Here is a 17,528-nt window from a genome sequence, read left to right as displayed (position 1 = left end):
AAAAAGGGGCGACATGTTTTATTTTTGGTGTCCGATTGGCTCGGAACTTCCATGGATCCTTCCCTTTGCCAAGAGAAACACACATTTTCTTAGGGGGAGAGTATTAGAGGGATCGAAAATGCATATTCTTACATATTTTTACATAGTGTTGTTGTACAAGTTGGATTGATTTTGATTTTCACTTTATTTAGGATCCTTTCCTTTTTCTAAATTGTTACAGTTTCAGGGTATTTTTCAGGGTAGGTCACTTCGGCTTTAGATCTTCGATTTACAAAGACCAAAAAAATGTATCCTTTCTTGAATTTAGATTCCTTCATTTTTAAATTATACGGTATAGACTTATCCCCCTTTTCAATGCTGTGATACACGCAAAATATTCGTTTCGTTGCTTTTCTTCTTTTTCTTTCTACTGGCCATAGACTCGAAGTTTTCAAGATTTATTTCTTTGGCATTGTCATGGCAGGCAGGTTTAGCTTTAGATATTTTATTTGAACACTATAGTTGGTTCAAGGAGAGCTAAAAAATAACCTAAGTCAAGCTGAAGTAGTAGTCATAGCAGTATTAATATAGTGCCACTTGGTTAATTCAACATTCCCCTCAACATGATCTGATAGTTTCAACTTAATACTCTAAGCCGTTCATCAAATATTGCTGATACACTCTCTTTGCAACCTGCATGCATATGGTGTGTTTTGATTTCGTTCAAAACCCCTCTCAACATTCGCTTAAAGTACCATATTATATCCTTAGCCTTCAACATTCCCCTCAACAGTCTCTAAAGAATAAAAGTAAAAGTAGTAATGACAACTCCAGTAGGCTACAGCTTAGACTCTTCGTCGTTCCTTAGATATTGCTGATACGCCCTTTTGACAAGCTGCATGTAAATATTGCGTTTTTATTTAGATCAACATTCGCTTAATAATAGTGGGAATAGTAATACTTAATACTCCAGTAACAGCTAATACTCATAGCCACCAAAGAATGTTAGGAGAGGGCTCATCTGAAAGGAAATTCCAATATAGGGTGCCTTTGCAACTAACAAAAGATATTAGGTCAAGCAAAGTGGCGTTTTAGGTCATTTTGCGCCACAAAACGTCAATTTTTACGCGAAAACAATCATAATACTGGAGAATGGAAATTCTAAGATAAACCAATCGACCTTCATGGTCTAAAACCCGAAACAGGAATTTTTGAGTCCCCTATTAAAAAACAAAAACAAAAAACAAACACATCTCCAAAGAATGACATGAATGTTGCAGTGTATTCTGTGTTTATTTAGAGAACACTAGCTGATAATGACATAAATGCTGCAGTGGTTCAGCAGATGATGCCCTTTTGAAGTAGGTTAACAAAAGATATTGTGTCAAAGAGCAAAGTAACGTTTCCCGCCATTTTGTTCTACGAAACATCAATGTTTGCCAAAAAAGGGTCAAAATACCAGGAAATGCAAATTGTAGAACAGCCAATTAATCTTTCATGTTTTAAACCCTAAACAAGAAGTTTTCAATTGCCCCATACAAGATTTTTTGCCTTTCCCCTAGATTTCTGTTTCTAGATTTCTGTCTAGAGCTCGGTTTCTGTTTCTCGTTAGACAATTTTTTTCCAAAGACACAATAGGTCTTTTAACTTATTTCAATTACAGTTAAGTATATTTAATTGGGGTTGAATTTCACATTGCAAGACTGAATTAGAGTTCCAGTGTCATGGGCGTGGTGCAATGCCCAATGGAGGACCTACCAAGATTTTTTTATGAAGAGGGCAGAAACAAGGAGCAGAATAGGGCAGAAACAATCTCTAGTCAGGATTTTCACGGCCTTGTAAGTTATTTTGCTAGGTAAACGCATCTTTTGTGAATAGGTATAACGTTCAAATTAGGGCTTGCGATTATAGTCCCGATCTACTTCTCTAGGACTGTAGGTCTTGGCAAGGTGATCCCTGGATTTGAGCTGAATTCTAAGCTAAATCTGGATTTTGTCTTAAGATTAGAACTAATTTTCAAAGCTTTCAAATGTTAATAGGGAGGTGGAGGTATGACATTGAGAGCACCTCTCCAGACCCATATTTGAGCTGTGGATGCATTTTTGAAGATTGTTTTCAACTATCATAAAATTCATTGACAGCACATCAAAATTCAGTAACTTGGAGGAGGACAGAGGTGGAAATGGGGAAGTTAGAAACATCTTCCTGGTCACTAGTTTGGTTCATAGATGGATTCCAGAAAGTTGCCTTAACAAAAACAACTTTTCAAAACAACAATTAAACCCTAACCCAGATTTTTATTAGAAAAAAACTGTTTTCCATGAAAACATATTATTAATTCGCACGTTTTAATATTGTTTAATATGCTTAGATATAGCTGTATGAGCAGCCTACCACATAAGGAGATTTGTTAAGAAAACAATTCTTACTTCATAATATGCACGATAATCCTAGTTAATATATTTTGCAGTGGGAGAACCTTTATACCCCCCCCCCCAATGTGCAAATATATACCCAGAACTGCATTCTGAATCTAAATATAACCTTCATTTGCACCACGAATGAACTTTACTCCCACCCCCATGATATGAAAATATACACCCTGATTCAGGGGCGGATCCAGGATTTTATTTTAGGGGGGGGGGGAATAGGTTGATAAAAAAAAATTTAGGGGGGGGGGGCAAAATAGGTTGATCCGATAAACTTGTGTTAAGAGCAAGTTTAATTAACGCAAACTTGAGTTAATTAAGCAAATTACACTACTTTAGACTACGCTAGGGGAGGCCCTCGCCCAAACCCCCTCTGGATCCGCCACTGCAGTGATTTGGATATATTTAGGGGTGGAGGTAAAGTTCCTTTGCAATGTAAATGAAGGTTATATTGAGATTCAGAATACAATTCTCGGTATATAATTGCACATTCGGGGGGTGGGGGTATATACTCTGCTAATATATAGGCTCTACGAAAATTCGTGAATTTCTTAGGAAAACTGGAACAACAAGGAAAGAAGTGAAGATAAAGGCTCTCCCGCTGCAAAATATGTTAACTAGGATTATTGTGCAGAATATGAAGTAAGAATCGTTTTCTTAACATGTCTCCTCATATGGTGGACTGCTCATACATCTACACCTATGCTTGGTCTTGTAGCGGAAGCACCCCCCCCCCTCTGCCCCATCAGCCGCAATATGCGGTCTTGCCGAAGTTTAAAGTTATAGCCTAGACAACTAGACAAGCCTTTAAGACAGTTAATATTGATAACTTCTGTGAAACTTACCTTATTAAACGAACTGTAACAGTATTAGGGCGCAACTGGGACTACTGAGAATGAAACATGTTAAGAAAACTATTCTTACTTCATAACATGCAGAAAAATTGTAGTAAGCATATTTTGAGGGCACTCCCACTATAATTCACCCCAACCCCACCCCTAATATGCAAATATATAGCCCATTCATTTTGCCATGCGTCACTCTTGTTTCAACCCGTGTACCTGTAGCCTAAATTGTATCAACGCTAAGGAAACCAAGAATTAGAATAGCACATGGGAAATACGAAATTTAGGTTAATATTTCCACATGAAAGGGATTGGGGGTCGCCCTCAGAATGTGTTAACCACAATTTTTCTGTTTAGATAATTAAGTAAGAATTGTTTTCTTAATTTGTTTGCTTCTCAATAGCCCCAATCGCGCATCACCGCCAAACCAAAAACTCTGTGCAGAGCTATTGCTAGTCCGACAAAATAGCAAGCATTAATTATTTATTCCAACATGTGTGAAGTGTTCAGACCAGACCCTGGGAGATCCCCAAAGATTTTAAATAACAATTGTTTTTATTTCAGCTCAGCCGAATCTGAGGTATTTTCGGAAATGAATAAATTAGGCAAGGTAGGGTTCAATAAAAACGGGGGCAGAGAATCTGTCCCCGTCTGATAAGCATTAAATAAATTTCTAGGTGGCACTATAATTTAGCTAAGATGAAAGTGAAAATGTCAGTGAAAATTGTTGCCTTTTTATGCTCTTTCATAATTCAATAATCGCTTCTGGGGATAATTGCATCTTGAGCCCTTAAAGGGGCCCGAAGGTATTTTATACGAATTATGAAAGAGCATAAAAAAAGCATCAAATGATGGTTTCACTTTCATCCTAGCTAAATTATATGTTCCACTTCAAATTTACCATAAAATTCACCCACCCCCCCCCCCCTAATGTGCAAATATATACCCTGAATTGTCGACGGCAAAGCTTCGAATCGCAAAATTCAGCGCTATTTTTGTCAACGACATTTGAAAAACTTGAAACGGTAGGGAAACGGTTTATATTTGAGTTGCATAATAAAGGAGGTTTGAATTGTTGTAAATAAGTATTTTTGTAATATACTGCTCTTGAACAACTTATTTATAAACTAGTGATATGCTTTTAACCACTTTTCAATAACTTAACTAGCGTTGATAACCTATTTGTGTGGTTATACAAATGAAATACCTTTAAGGGGTCAAGATGCAACTAGTACCAGAAGCGATTGTTGAATTACGAAAGAGCATTAAAAAAGGGCACCAAATGACATTTTCACTTTCATCTTTGCTAAATTATAGTGCCACCTAGATATTTACCAATAAGAGAGGTTCCTACCTTAGTTCTTCCTTGGATGATATGATTGCCGAGAGATCCATTATTTTTTATCCTTTTAGCGTGCATAATCACAGAATCAACCATTGCCATAAGGTATCCAATGGCTTCAGCACCTCTTTCTGAACCATCAACCCAGGTAATCTGGTCACCTCTAATAGTTCTAGTTGATTGTCTCCATCTATTTGAGACCACTTCACCCTCACGAAAAACACCAGAATCATACAAGTCTTCTGTTGTTGCTAAAATAGCTTCAGCATGGTCTTTGCCTAAGAAATTATCAATAACACAGATACCAAAACGATCTAAGTCTCGAATAACATATTGGCACACTTTTAACATCCACTCAGCCGTATTTAGCCTCATTTCGAGATAGTGCTCGAACCCCGTAAGGTTTTTTGTTGGATTAAGGCTTTGTTGTGTTGAACTAGGGCCTAAATTTATAAAACTGTCTGGGTCGTATGATTTCCGTGTTGGTTCATGGATGGGCATACTCTGATCTGAACAGCCACCACTAAAAAAACTATCAATAGCAGACAGTAGGCCTGTGTCAGGCAGATTTGCAAATGATTCTATTTGAGTTTGATCCACATTGTTTTGTTCCCTTTCAGTGCCTGATTCATCCCACGCAAACTGCTGATACATTGCAGGCCCCGCCTCTGCAAGTAAAGCTCCGCCTTTGGGAAAAGGAATTTTCGTCACGCAACTCGACTGGTCCTCTTGCGATAGCACGATATCGGATGGGGACAGAGAAAGACCAGGAACACTATTTATATCATAGCACTGCAGCTTATGGATTCGCCAGTGCAGCTCTTGATGTTCTTTTGAACAATACAGAACGTTTCTGCATCTTGCACACCGAAACAATTGATGACTGTTTCCACAAAGGACACAACCTATATTAGACTGCATTCTATCACATACACACTCTTGCTAAAATGAAAACTGGTCTCTTGTCGAATTCGAAAAATCGTTCAGAGCCTGCGTTCCTTCGAAAGATATATCTGGTCTCGGGAAAGTTTTTCATCCAAACTAAAGGAAAAAATATATAAAAGTAATGGTACTTGTTTAGCATCCAGTAAACACGCGATAAGTGAAGTTTCGTTAATGCTAATGAAACAAAACAAAGTATGATAAAAATATAATAGTTCAGACACAAATTTGGGCTATATATTTGCACATTAAGGGGGGGTGGGGGTAAAGCATAGCATATATTAAATACGTAACCTAACCTAGGTACCTTTTTTTGCCCCTTCAACCCCTAAAAACTACAGTTTAAATCTTTGTCACGGAGTGAGCAATGTCTCACCAGGGAGCGAAAACCTGTTTTTCATATAGCACCTTTGAGATTTCAGTGGGGTCTTTCTCGCGTGTTTACTGCATTCTAAACAAGTACCAAAGTAATTTTTCATTGTAGATAAAAATGTAGTTTGCGTCCCGGTACTTATGTATTATCCCGACCCCACTCAAGAAGAAAAGTTAAATTAATCCTAATGAAATATACCAAAATATGGTGAAAATATAATACTTAAGAAACAAAATTATGAAAACTACGACAGAAAATTATGGAAAGCAGGCCGCGCAGAACGCATTATGTTAAATACCTAACCCAATCACCTCTATATATTAAATATTGGTACTTTCCCATTATGTGGACACCTCGGCTAGACAGTCGAATGAATACAGTGATGGAGACTCGTAAAGCGGGTAATTGTTATCTAAATTGATCGAAGAGCGTGGTTTCTCATTGAATTTACAATATTTAAACTGTTGTTTTTTGTGGTTTAGGGGGAGAAAAAGGTACCTAGGTAAGGTTAGGTAACGTATTTAATATATGCAATGCTTTACCCCCACCCCCTCTAATGTGCAAAATATATAGCCTAAATTTGTTTATAAACTATTATATATTCATCCTATTTTGTTTTATTTCATTATCATTAACCAAACTTGACTTTTTAGAGGTGTCCACATAATGGGAAAGTACCTAAATTTTTAATAAAAATATACCGACATCGTAGTTTTTCTCAATGAGACTAAACGAATTATAACCTACTGCAGACAGACAAAGCGGTTTTTTCTCAGATCCTAGAGATCAAAATTCTTGAGTGGGGTCAGGATTATAAGTAAGTAACTGCCTCCTTTCCCTATTTTTTGACTAATTTCCATGAGAGGCTACCACCACCTGGTGCAAATCTCAGAACGCCGGTTGTTCCAGTACCCGTGGAACGCATACACCTCGACACACCTCTTTAACCCACGTACAGCGCCACTTCTACTCTCGTGCATACCTTGATGATATAAATATATTTATACGGCACACCCTGTATAGCCCTTAGTAAAGCTTTTCTATGTACAGGGCCAAGAACCTTTTCATAGTCTATAAGGCTGGGAACAAAGGGCTCTGACAGTGCCATCATTTCTTAATTATTTAAGCAAAATTTGCAATTAAGAAACGTTCAAGATTAATATCTAAAATCTTAAATGCATACTTGCGGTTTCACAATTTCCCTTAAGAGTTATTCCCACAAGAAAGATTGCATGAATCACACCAAACAGCTATGTAATTTTTTTGAAGACTGCACCCTCAAATACACCATACCCGAGAACCTAAGGGCCTGTTTCTGATTACACCCTGATATTCAGCTAAGAACCAAAAAGTCCCCAATGCACGTTTTTGTCACTTCCGTGCTCGCTGAGCACGCTACACGCTACCCTCGCCTCTTCGCCAAGCAAAAAAACAACAGTAACAAACAAAAACATACGCCACTTTCCGAGCTTTTGTCGCCTCCCTTGGGTTGCTGCGCGTGCTTCGCTCGCTTGCGTTATGTTTCATCGGGTTTGAAAATAATTTTGTGTTTGTTTACAAAAAAGAAAACTGATATGCCCAATTTTGCTCTTGATTTTGCGTGCAATATATTTTGCGAAACTCCAAATGATTGACTAAATAGTTTACGCATTTATCGCTTTTACAGACCTTTTAAACGGTACAGTTTATCTAGAGCTTGATTAGAAGCATTTTAGTGTTCAAAAATTATAGCAGGTTGACAATTGCGTGTTTTTTATTTACCAATTGCCATTCAAAGTACTTGAGCTGTAAATTGTATTGTTTAAGTAAATGCGGAAAAAAAAAAATCCCCTCCTCGAGACACTGTGAAAAAACGGAAGTTTTTACCACATTCCTCTTGAATCAGAGCATTGGTTTTTGAAGTATTGGCGGGGGAAAGTCAAACTTTTCGTGAAGCGCGAAGAGTGGTGGGGAAGATGGGGCACCGACCTCCCTTGTATACAGGACAACTTCTGTTAGATTTAATTTTTTTTTCCGTCGCTCTTTACCTTCATTTGAAAAGATAATACTCCTTAATTTCATTTCCATTTATTTTTAGTATTTTATTGGGTTTATTTTAGAGAGTTTGCCCCAAGAATCATGGTTTTGTATATTTAATTTTTTCATATTTGAATAACTATCAAGTTTTGCCACCCTGAAAACCCAGCCAAAAATGGAAGGAATGGACCTTGTTACCCCTCACTCATGTCCAACTCATGAAAACGACGCAGAAAATTGCAATTTTCTTTCGAGAGAGCTCTTCTCCAATTTTCTATATTCATCGGTTCGATTCCAACAGCCCTAATGACCACAATTTTATGGGGCTATGGGAAGGAGGAGGAGACCAAAGAGGAAGTCAATCATGTAGGACTACATTTGAGCTCAATGTTTAATTTAAAATGTTACAATATGCTCAAGCTTCTTCTAAAATTGGCCAATTAGCTCATAGGCAGGGGCACCGTTGGGGGGGGGGGAGGGGGATCCAAGCCAAAGAAAAAAAAATTATACATCCCATGCCCCTTGACTATCTGAATATCGACCCCTCTTGCCCCCCAATAAAAATGCTGGAGATTCGCCCCTGCTCATAGGCTTAAAATATGGCGTCTGCATAATTTGTTCATTTGCACAATATGAGAAGGTCCTTGGAATATTTGAATTTTCAATTTCTTTGCAATTCAAATTCCAAAAAGGTACAACATTTTCACTTTGCTAATGATTATTCCCGAGTAAATTTTTCATTTGAAATGAGTCATTAGCATAAGTTATGGTCTCCGACATTCTTAGGAAAAGCCTGAACATAACCTTGATCAAAATATCCCGACGATGTGGGGTTAAAGTGCGTGTAACAAACTTACTTTTATTCAAAAATCTGATTACGTTTCCTTCCAGCTTTATATAAGTAGCTCTTCATAACTTCGGGCTCTTCCCCCCTAGAGCTACATCTGCACTATCTTTGGAGACAAGCTGTCTTCATGATTAAAGATTTTTGATTTAAATAGCCATCTCGAAATTTTTACGCGGTAGCTTTTTTGGCCGCGGTGAGCATGGGAGGGGCCTAGTTTCCTATTTTTACGCGGTATCTTTTTTGGCCGCGGTGAGCATGGGAGGGGCCTAGTTTCCCTCTGACCAAATCTGGCAGCTGTAAAATTCACTAGAACCCAGTATTTCCGTCTGAACGAGACCCTTCCGGAATTCTACGGCTACTCGTTCGATAAGATCAGTCCTGATAAAAAAAAATTAAACTACGCAAATTTTCTTATGCTAATAACTTTCAGGTCCGTTTTAAACTTAGTGAATTGTGAGCATGGTGAGCATGGCCGCGGTGAGCATGGGAGGGGCCTAGTTTCCCTCTGACCAAATCTGGCAGCTGTAAAATTCACTAGAACCCAGTATTTTCCTCTGAACGAGACCCTTCCGAAATTCTACGGCTACTCGTTCGATAAGATCAGTCCTGATAAAAACAATGAAACTACGCAAATTTTCTTATGATAATAACTTTCAGGTCCGTTTTAAACTTAGTGAATTGTGTATATTTAGAACTACAATAAAAATCAAATTCTTTTAATACATCTATGTTTCCTAAATTTCGTTTTTTAGGGTTTCAGTTTACTACTGTACTGGCAAGGATTGGTCTTTGGTTAATTACCTCAAACTGTTTGATGTACACATACCTAACTTTATATTCCTCTCCTAAGCCCTCGGAAGTTAGGTTGGGTAGAAATTTTGTTCCTAGTATTCCAGTTGGAAATCCTGCTGTGTGGCCTCATCGCGACGGAGAGGTGGAAACGGCACCATTATTGAGTTGTAGGCGAACACGTAGAGGGTCCCAAAAAGTTGGGGACTTGCTGGATGTTCTTGGGGTCCCCAAAAAGTTGGGGACCCCAAGAACATCCATGATTATGCCAAATATAAGTGTTCCACAAAATGAAACGGCGTCGCCGGTAGGCGCCGTGCTACTGTTAGGGAAGGTTACATGGGCGAAAAATCGACGAGCCTTCCCAGATAGTAAAGAGATGACGGCTCGTGTGGCTGGGCCATTGTCTACGCCGTTAAGACTACCGATGTATCTCAAAGTACGATATTAAAGCACGTCCGCTTGAAAACTGGAAACGCCAAACTGGAGGCCAGAAGAAAGATTGGTGGTCAGTGATAAAGAAAAACGACATTGAGCCGCTTTGTGGCTTCCGCCTCTTCGGTCGGCTCTGGAACAGTAATTGGCTGTACCGTGTCGAAGCCGTTGCACATGACCGTATCTCATGGAAGAATTATGTTGGTGAAATTATGGATGCCGGGCGAGGCGGAGCAGCGTCTAGTTCCCGTCAAAAGTAAAGTAAGTAACCTAAATTTGAATTCCTTCAGTTTTAACGTAAAGAAATTTTGACTGACGAGCTTATGTGTTCTGATCCGGAATCGTTAGGACTTGGGAAACTACTCCTCCAGGGTTGTGAAACGTGAACTTCACTAATTTATTTATTCAACCTGGAAGGATTTGGTTGTTTAGATAGGGAGATGAATGAGTAAGGTTTTGGAAGCTTCTAATTCTTATTTGGGTTGGGAAGGCGTTAGTAATGGCATTTTAGTTGCACATTCTAACACTAAACAGTGGGAGATATCAATCATGGTTGTATGTGACGGAGACAGTCAATGCTGGGCTGAATTTTATGTACAATTAAAGTAATAAGTAAGCAAGATTGGAATCTTGCTTAAATTATTACTTTAATTGTACATAAAATAAAATTTTATTTCTATTATGAGAGATTTATGCCCAGTTAGGTATAAAGAGAGATTGATAGTGTCGTATCTTATGCCAATCGGGCATAAGCAAGGAAAATAACCATGGTAATAGACTGCTAGGGTAGGGTCTTAGAGATACAGCCAATATGATATTTTTCAGTATTTTGTAATAAAATGGCGATTAAGCTAACAAGAATATTTGCTTGGTGGTAAGACAACTAGCCTTACTGATCATTTTGTTAAAAACATTGTTTCAAGAATCTAGTATTACGACAGCAAATCATCAGTTTTTTACGGAGTTTAATAGACTACAATTTCTTTCCAATAAAATATTTCCACACAAAATGGAAACTATGGGGTTACCCAAGACGCTTACCAGCCTATGCCTAAACAGCGGGATAAACCTGAAAAAAAAAATACATCCCAACTGCCAGATACATAATCTACAAGAACGCTTTCAAACAGAATCCCCTCCTTCCAAATATCTAAAGATTGTAATGGTTTTTAACATGATTTTCCTGCTTTTTTGGCGGAACTGTTTTAATAATTCCAGTTTCAACTTGCCAGAAAAAAAATACGCGCTTGCCAATTCCTATGCTAGGATATAGCCTGACACGGGCATTAAAAGCATAACCAGGAGTCCTCTTGACGGGGGGGGATTCCTTGACGAAAGGAATTTCTTCGTTTCCAGGAAATGTGTCCGTGTTTCGCGTACAGTTCTATTTATTAAATCTAATGGAGGATTGTCCTCCTGTTCCTAATAGCCAACATAATCACCGCACTCATATCTTAAAAAATGATAATAAGTCTTTTGACCTAGGTTTCTGCAATTCCTTAAAACCAGAAATAAGCGATCACACATTCTTGTCTCTAATATCCCAGGAAGATACAGCATTTTTAAGGGGATAAGGGTATACCTGTCACATCCTTTATTTTCCAGGAAAATTGAAGAAGGTTCGCAAAGAACTATTTTAATAATGGCATAACGTAATTCTAGGTCGTAACATCAGCTTGGCCTGTCCTTCGAGTTTTTTCAATTGGTGTTTCAGGGAATCCTGGCATCAATGATTTCATATCGGAGGCTGGGAGGTTCCAAAAAAGTTATATAAAGGGGCATTACTATGATCATTATATAATAAACAAGTGCCATGATTTGGTGCAAGATTACTTTTCCGAACAATCACTACAATAAAAAAAATTCATACTTCATCATGTACAGAAAACATATACTTACTCATAGGCCTACTAGACCCCTGCCCCTCCTCCTCAGACAATTCCTAGATATAACCGTAGGCTAAAGGAGACCAGCGAGAAGGAGCCGCAGAAATATTCCCATTTAAAGCTTGGCAAAAACAAAGCTCCTGGTACCCAGTTGCGCTAATTCACAAAATAAAAGGGGGGCAAGGTAATTACATACATAACTCTATTAGTGAAATTCGTAGCTGTGTATACTGCATATTATAAAGTAAGAATTTTTTTGTACAGAACAATATCCTAAGAATATATTTGGGGCGCCAGAGGGGGGGTTCGAGTGAAACTGTTTGGTTATTATATTTGGACAGAGCATGAAAAGGCATCAAGTAGTGTGTCCATCTTGTTATGTCCCTAGGTCAGCAATGGAATATTGAATACACTTACCGGCAAAATATATTTATAAAGTCTGGGGGAGAATACCTCCTTAACCCCTCCCCCAATTAGGCATGATTGCTGTTACCACTTGACCTCTCAAGGAAATTTCATGGCGGCAATTAAACTATTTTCCAAGACCAAGACAGGTCCCTAATCTAAAATTTTTACAGCACTTATGCCTAAGCTAGGCTATATCCAAAAGTTTGCTGACTTTTTTTCAAAGTGGCATTATTAAGTATTATGAGCCAACTGCTGTTAAGAAACAAATACAAAAAAAGGTACTTTCCCATTATGCGGGCCTCTCGGGTTAACTGCTATAGAGTAGGCAATGCTAAAACCCGTTTTTGACGTGTTAACCGCTATAGAGTAGGCAATGATAGCGTGGTTTTCATTGCGCATACGATATCAAACTGTAGTTTTTTGGGGTTTAGGGGGGGAGGTACCTAGGTTAGGTTAGGTTACGTATTTAATATATGCTATACTTTACCCCCCACCCCCTAATGTATAGCCCAAATTTGTTTCTAAACTATTATATATTCATCCTATTTTATTTTATTTTATTAGCATTAACCAAACTTGACTTTTTAGAGAGGCCCACATAATGGGGAAGTACCAAAAAAATTATGGCAACTAACAAAATCATCAAACTTTTGGATAAAGTCTAGGGTAATTTCCGGGCATTAGAATTTGAACTGGGATGCATTGATGCTTGAAGCAGCTCCAAAAATCCAGTGAATAAAGTTTCTAAAACATAATGAAGTAAGGATCTTAGGCTATTAAAGCGTTTAGTACGGAAGAAGAATTCTGTTGCAAGATTGCACAAAATTTTATTTTATGGGGTAGCGGGCAAACCTGTGACGACGCAACACTACAGTAAAGCATATACTAGTATGTAACCTAGTGCCGATTTCATTGGCCTAGCCATTCCATAAGAACAGACTAGGCTAGACTATTCTCAATGACTAGTCAAGGCCATCTATTTTAGCACCAAATCAACCACAAGTTTAGTACAAGTAAAATACTAGCGAAAGGATATCCTAGAAGAGCCTTTATCGCACAAATACGTAAGTAAATGACTCGCCTTATTTCCAGGACACTTTTAAAAAGATTGTTGCGTAACCATGTAGCACATTATAATTGGAAACTAAACTGGAAAAAAAAACTGACAAATCTGTCACATTTAGAAAATGAGTTTAGATGGCGTTCACATCAACATTTTATTCGACATGTTTAGTTCCAGCCTCCTATGCAATTCTTCCTTTACGTGTAAAAGAAGATCAGAATACCCCTTTTCTTGAACTAAAGACTAAAAAGTAGTGACAAAATTCTTACTTCAGGGTGTTATAAATATCACAGCGGCTGCCAACCTTTTTCAAGACCCTGGTCGTGGTTCAAGAAAATGGGCTTATTTAGGAGCATTCGCTTTACACAATAAAATAGGTTATTTCCAGGGGAGAGAGGGCTCGAATTGTTTATCATTTCTGATTATTATTTGACTAATTAATTGAAAAAACAAAGTTTTAATACGGAAGCAAAGAACGAAGCTGAAACTTAAAACAAACAAAAATTGTCGCTTTGGAGATTACGCAACATGCACCTAAAAAACTAGCTGGAATAAATTGACTCGTGATAATTTCCAGTATCTGTAGAATTCTGAAAACTAGTGCTGTACTGAAAACACAAATTCAATCCATAAAAAAAGAGGTTCTGTTTGGAGCAGAAAATTCCATAAGCAACATGCAGAAAATGAATACTAATTTATAAGGCACTTAATAGTCTTTACGTGCCATGATATCAAAAACATTTAGTATGCGATTATTATTCTCGAAAAAAGTCAAGCAAGATCACTTTTCAGTAAAACATTAGTTTTTAGAACTACAAATATTGGAAAATAACACGAGTTAGTTTATTTAGCTAGTTTTGTAGATACATTTGGCGTAGCCTGCGAAGTGAATTTTTTTTTATTTCAAGCTTCAACTTTGCTCTTTTTTCCACCAGAAAAACCTTTTTTTGTTAATGTATTTTTTCCGTTTTTTTTTAAACACAATAAATCCTACAATAAAAGTTGTGGTACTTGTATGATATACCCACTACCTAAAATTCTTCTAATCTGACGCTTAATCCTAATGAAATATACCAAAGTAAGATAAAAATGTAAAACTTTCGAAATAAATTTGGGCTATATATTTGCACATTAGGGGGGGGGGGGTAAAGCATAGCGAATCTGGATGCCTAATGTGTTAGGTACAATTATTCTGTATATTATGTAGTAAGGATTACTTTCTAACTTCACACTGCCCAAATATCACCCCCCCCCCTAATGTGCAAATATATAGCCCAAATTATATATTTTCAAACTATTCTATCACTTCTCTTTGTCTTGTCTCACGCTAAGCTGAAAGAAACTAAACGAACAAAACCGGTTCTATAATGCCTCAATGAATGAACAACTTGAGCGGTAGTAGGTTTACCATACAATTGTCAAAGATTTTTCTTTAGATTGGGCGGTAAAATTAAAGGAGTCCACATTTTTTTTTAAATAGGACATTAAACATATAGGTTTTATTGTTTGCATCTCTTGAACTTTCCCACAAGATACGTGCAGCTTTGTCACGTAAATAAAGTATCCGAGGTGGTGCTGTTCATCAAGGCCGTACCCAGAAGGGAGGTTAGGGGGTTTGACCCCCCCCTCCCCGAAATGTTTTTTTGACTCGTAAAAACGTAACAAAAATGGATTTAAACAAATTTTGTATGCGTTTTTGAGGTTGTTTTGTCACCCCCCCCCCTCCCCCAAAACAAAATCTTTGAGTAAAACCCCCTTCAAAAAAATTATGGGTACGGCCTTGATGTACATCGATATTTTATTTTCATAAAAACGTAAACAAATGGATTACGTTTTCTTTCATTAGGAACTTTTTTCAAAATATGTTTTAGTTTTCACTTACTTGGTGGGGAAAGGAGTGGAGAGAAGAAGGCGGATTGTAGGCCTCCAATCTATGATTTTCGACCATGGAGAATACAATGGTACTGCCGTCGTGTTTCCAACCCCTTCCACTCCTAAATTGCATTAAGAAGTGTCATATTTGTGCCATTTGACCCTTTATGATGTAGTTATTAAGACGAATTTATAAGAGGCAATAGTTTTTAATTGAGCCATTAAACATCTCTCTACAATCTTGCGGTAGCCTGCTAGTCATGGCAGAAAAAAGACTGTGCAGATTATATACTACTACTCCTACTACTAAAAGCACAGCTATGCACGCTCCTCCTCTGCCCCTATCAATTCAAAGCTTCAGTTTCACCCTATAACACAAAGTTCTAATCTCCTTGAATCCGTCCCTGGGACCTTTTCTCAACCCATTCGAGTACGACCTGCTTTTCGTTTGGCCCCAGATGGATGGCTGAAAAAGACAATCTGTTACCATCCATCCATAAAACGTATCCTAGCCATTTCAATCTGTCTTTCATTGTAGCCCTAAAAATAGAACTACATTTTTCAGATGCTTTTTACCAAGAACTGTTTGATACTTCATTTAGATACAGTTAGAACAGCCGTTTAGTTATCCCTTTCCAAACTCCGGCTACTCAAGCTCAGGGCTTTCAACCTTCAGGTGCTTTTAATTTCAAATTGATGGTAACATGTTACAGCAAAAAGCCTCATTTCCTGATTTTTAAGATGGGAAGAGGCTCAAAACCTCCAGTTGAGGGTTTCAGGCCATGACAAATCGATTGATAATCTTAGAATTTGCTTTCGCAGTATTCTAACACTCTTTGCCCAAAAAATAATGTTCTGTGAACTAATCACTGCAGCATTCATGTCATTATTATCTGACAATTTATGATTAAACATAGGATCAGGGGTGGATCCATGATTTTTTTAGGGGGGGGGGGCGCAAAATAGGTTGATCCGAGAAAATTTTTCTAGGGGGGGGGGGCGTAAAATAGGTTGATCCGATAAGCTTGCGTTAGGAGAAAGGTTTAATTAACGGAAACTTGAGTTAATCAAGTAAATTATACTACTTTAGACTACTCTAGGGGGGAGCCCGCCCCCCTCTGGATCCGCCACTGCATGGGATGCACTGCAGCATTGATATCTTATTGTAGAGCTTGATCACCCTATAACAGCAGATCCCTTTTTCAAGAGGGTGGACTTGAAACCTCCTTTTATGGGTTTTAGATCATGAAAAATCCCTTGGTCGTCTTAGAATATGCAATTCTTGGTAATTTGGCCTTCTTTGGCCAAATTCTTTTTTTTTGGCACACAATGACAGAACTCTGACTTTAGTGAGGCACTGATCTCTTTTGTTACTTGAAAAGGGTACTAGATATTGTGATTTCTATTATTTTATGACTAATAGTTCGATAAGATCCCCTATGATCTCCCCTCGAAAAAAAACGGAAAAAAAGGGAAACATCAGTGCTATCCATGCAAAAAAGTGATTTTTCATGTTGTTTAATGGAGGGAGGGGAGAGGGCTGTAATTCACACCCGTATACACTTTTCAACTATGCCGCTTCTAATATTGCACTTATCATTTTGATCCGATGTCTTTTTCAAGGGTTTGCAGGCTCTTTTCGAAATTTTCATTAATTTGTTTTCGCAATAAGTTTTTACTATTATGAATAATCGAAATAATATTTATTATTCCAAAGTCAGCTTCAAATTATGTTTTTTTTCTCGCTAGACAATTAAATTCAAAACTTGTATCGAAACTTTCAGCTACTATGGGCCATGGTTCGCTCTTTACTAGGTTTGATTTATCGCTACAACCATGCTAATACAATGTTTTATCTTTTTGACTAGTAGTGTCCATGATAATAAGCGTAAAATAAGATATTGGTGCATTCGGTGTCGTGATCTGGTTGATTTATATAGAAATGTCCATTATTGGAGGGGTCGACTTATTCCTTTTTCATGGATATATGCTTGAGCTCAGGGGGTAAAATATCCTCCAGATATTTTACCCGAGGACAAGTCATGGAAATTTTTAAATTTGAGCATAAAAATACATTTTTTGAGGCTTTAGTTACCCCTACGTCCACAAAAAGATCCAAAGAACCACCCCCAATATCTGGTGCGTAACTGTTGCCCTACAAGATAGCCGAATGCACGTTCTAACGTATTTTCATTTTGTATTGACCGAATGCATTTTTAGGAACAAATGATCACCGTACGACAGTATGGCCTCTGAAGATGGGAGGTTAAGAATTCGCTTTTTAATAAGTCTAAACTGATTG

General features: G+C 37.7%; 1 protein-coding gene across 1 annotated transcript; it reads right to left on the bottom strand.

Annotated features, from left to right (window-relative positions):
• Positions 1-4,559: 4,559 nt before the first annotated feature.
• LOC148950267 (egl nine homolog 1-like) lies at positions 4,560-13,465 on the bottom strand. Its single transcript, XM_089091816.1, has 2 exons — positions 13,373-13,465; positions 4,560-5,636 (listed from the first exon to the last, which is right to left on the bottom strand). Exon 2 carries the CDS (start codon positions 5,514-5,516, stop codon positions 4,560-4,562), a length of 957 nt encoding a protein of 318 aa, XP_088947942.1. The 5' UTR covers positions 5,517-5,636; positions 13,373-13,465.
• Between the last annotated feature and the right edge of the window lie 4,063 nt (positions 13,466-17,528).

This window comes from Artemia sp. Qi Xiang Cuo, chromosome 7, assembly GCF_049724085.1.
Source record: "Artemia sp. Qi Xiang Cuo chromosome 7, ASM4972408v1, whole genome shotgun sequence".
In the NCBI taxonomy this organism is placed as follows: Eukaryota; Metazoa; Arthropoda; class Branchiopoda; order Anostraca; family Artemiidae; genus Artemia; species Artemia sp. Qi Xiang Cuo.
This window is presented reverse-complemented; position numbering and strand designations above follow the sequence as displayed.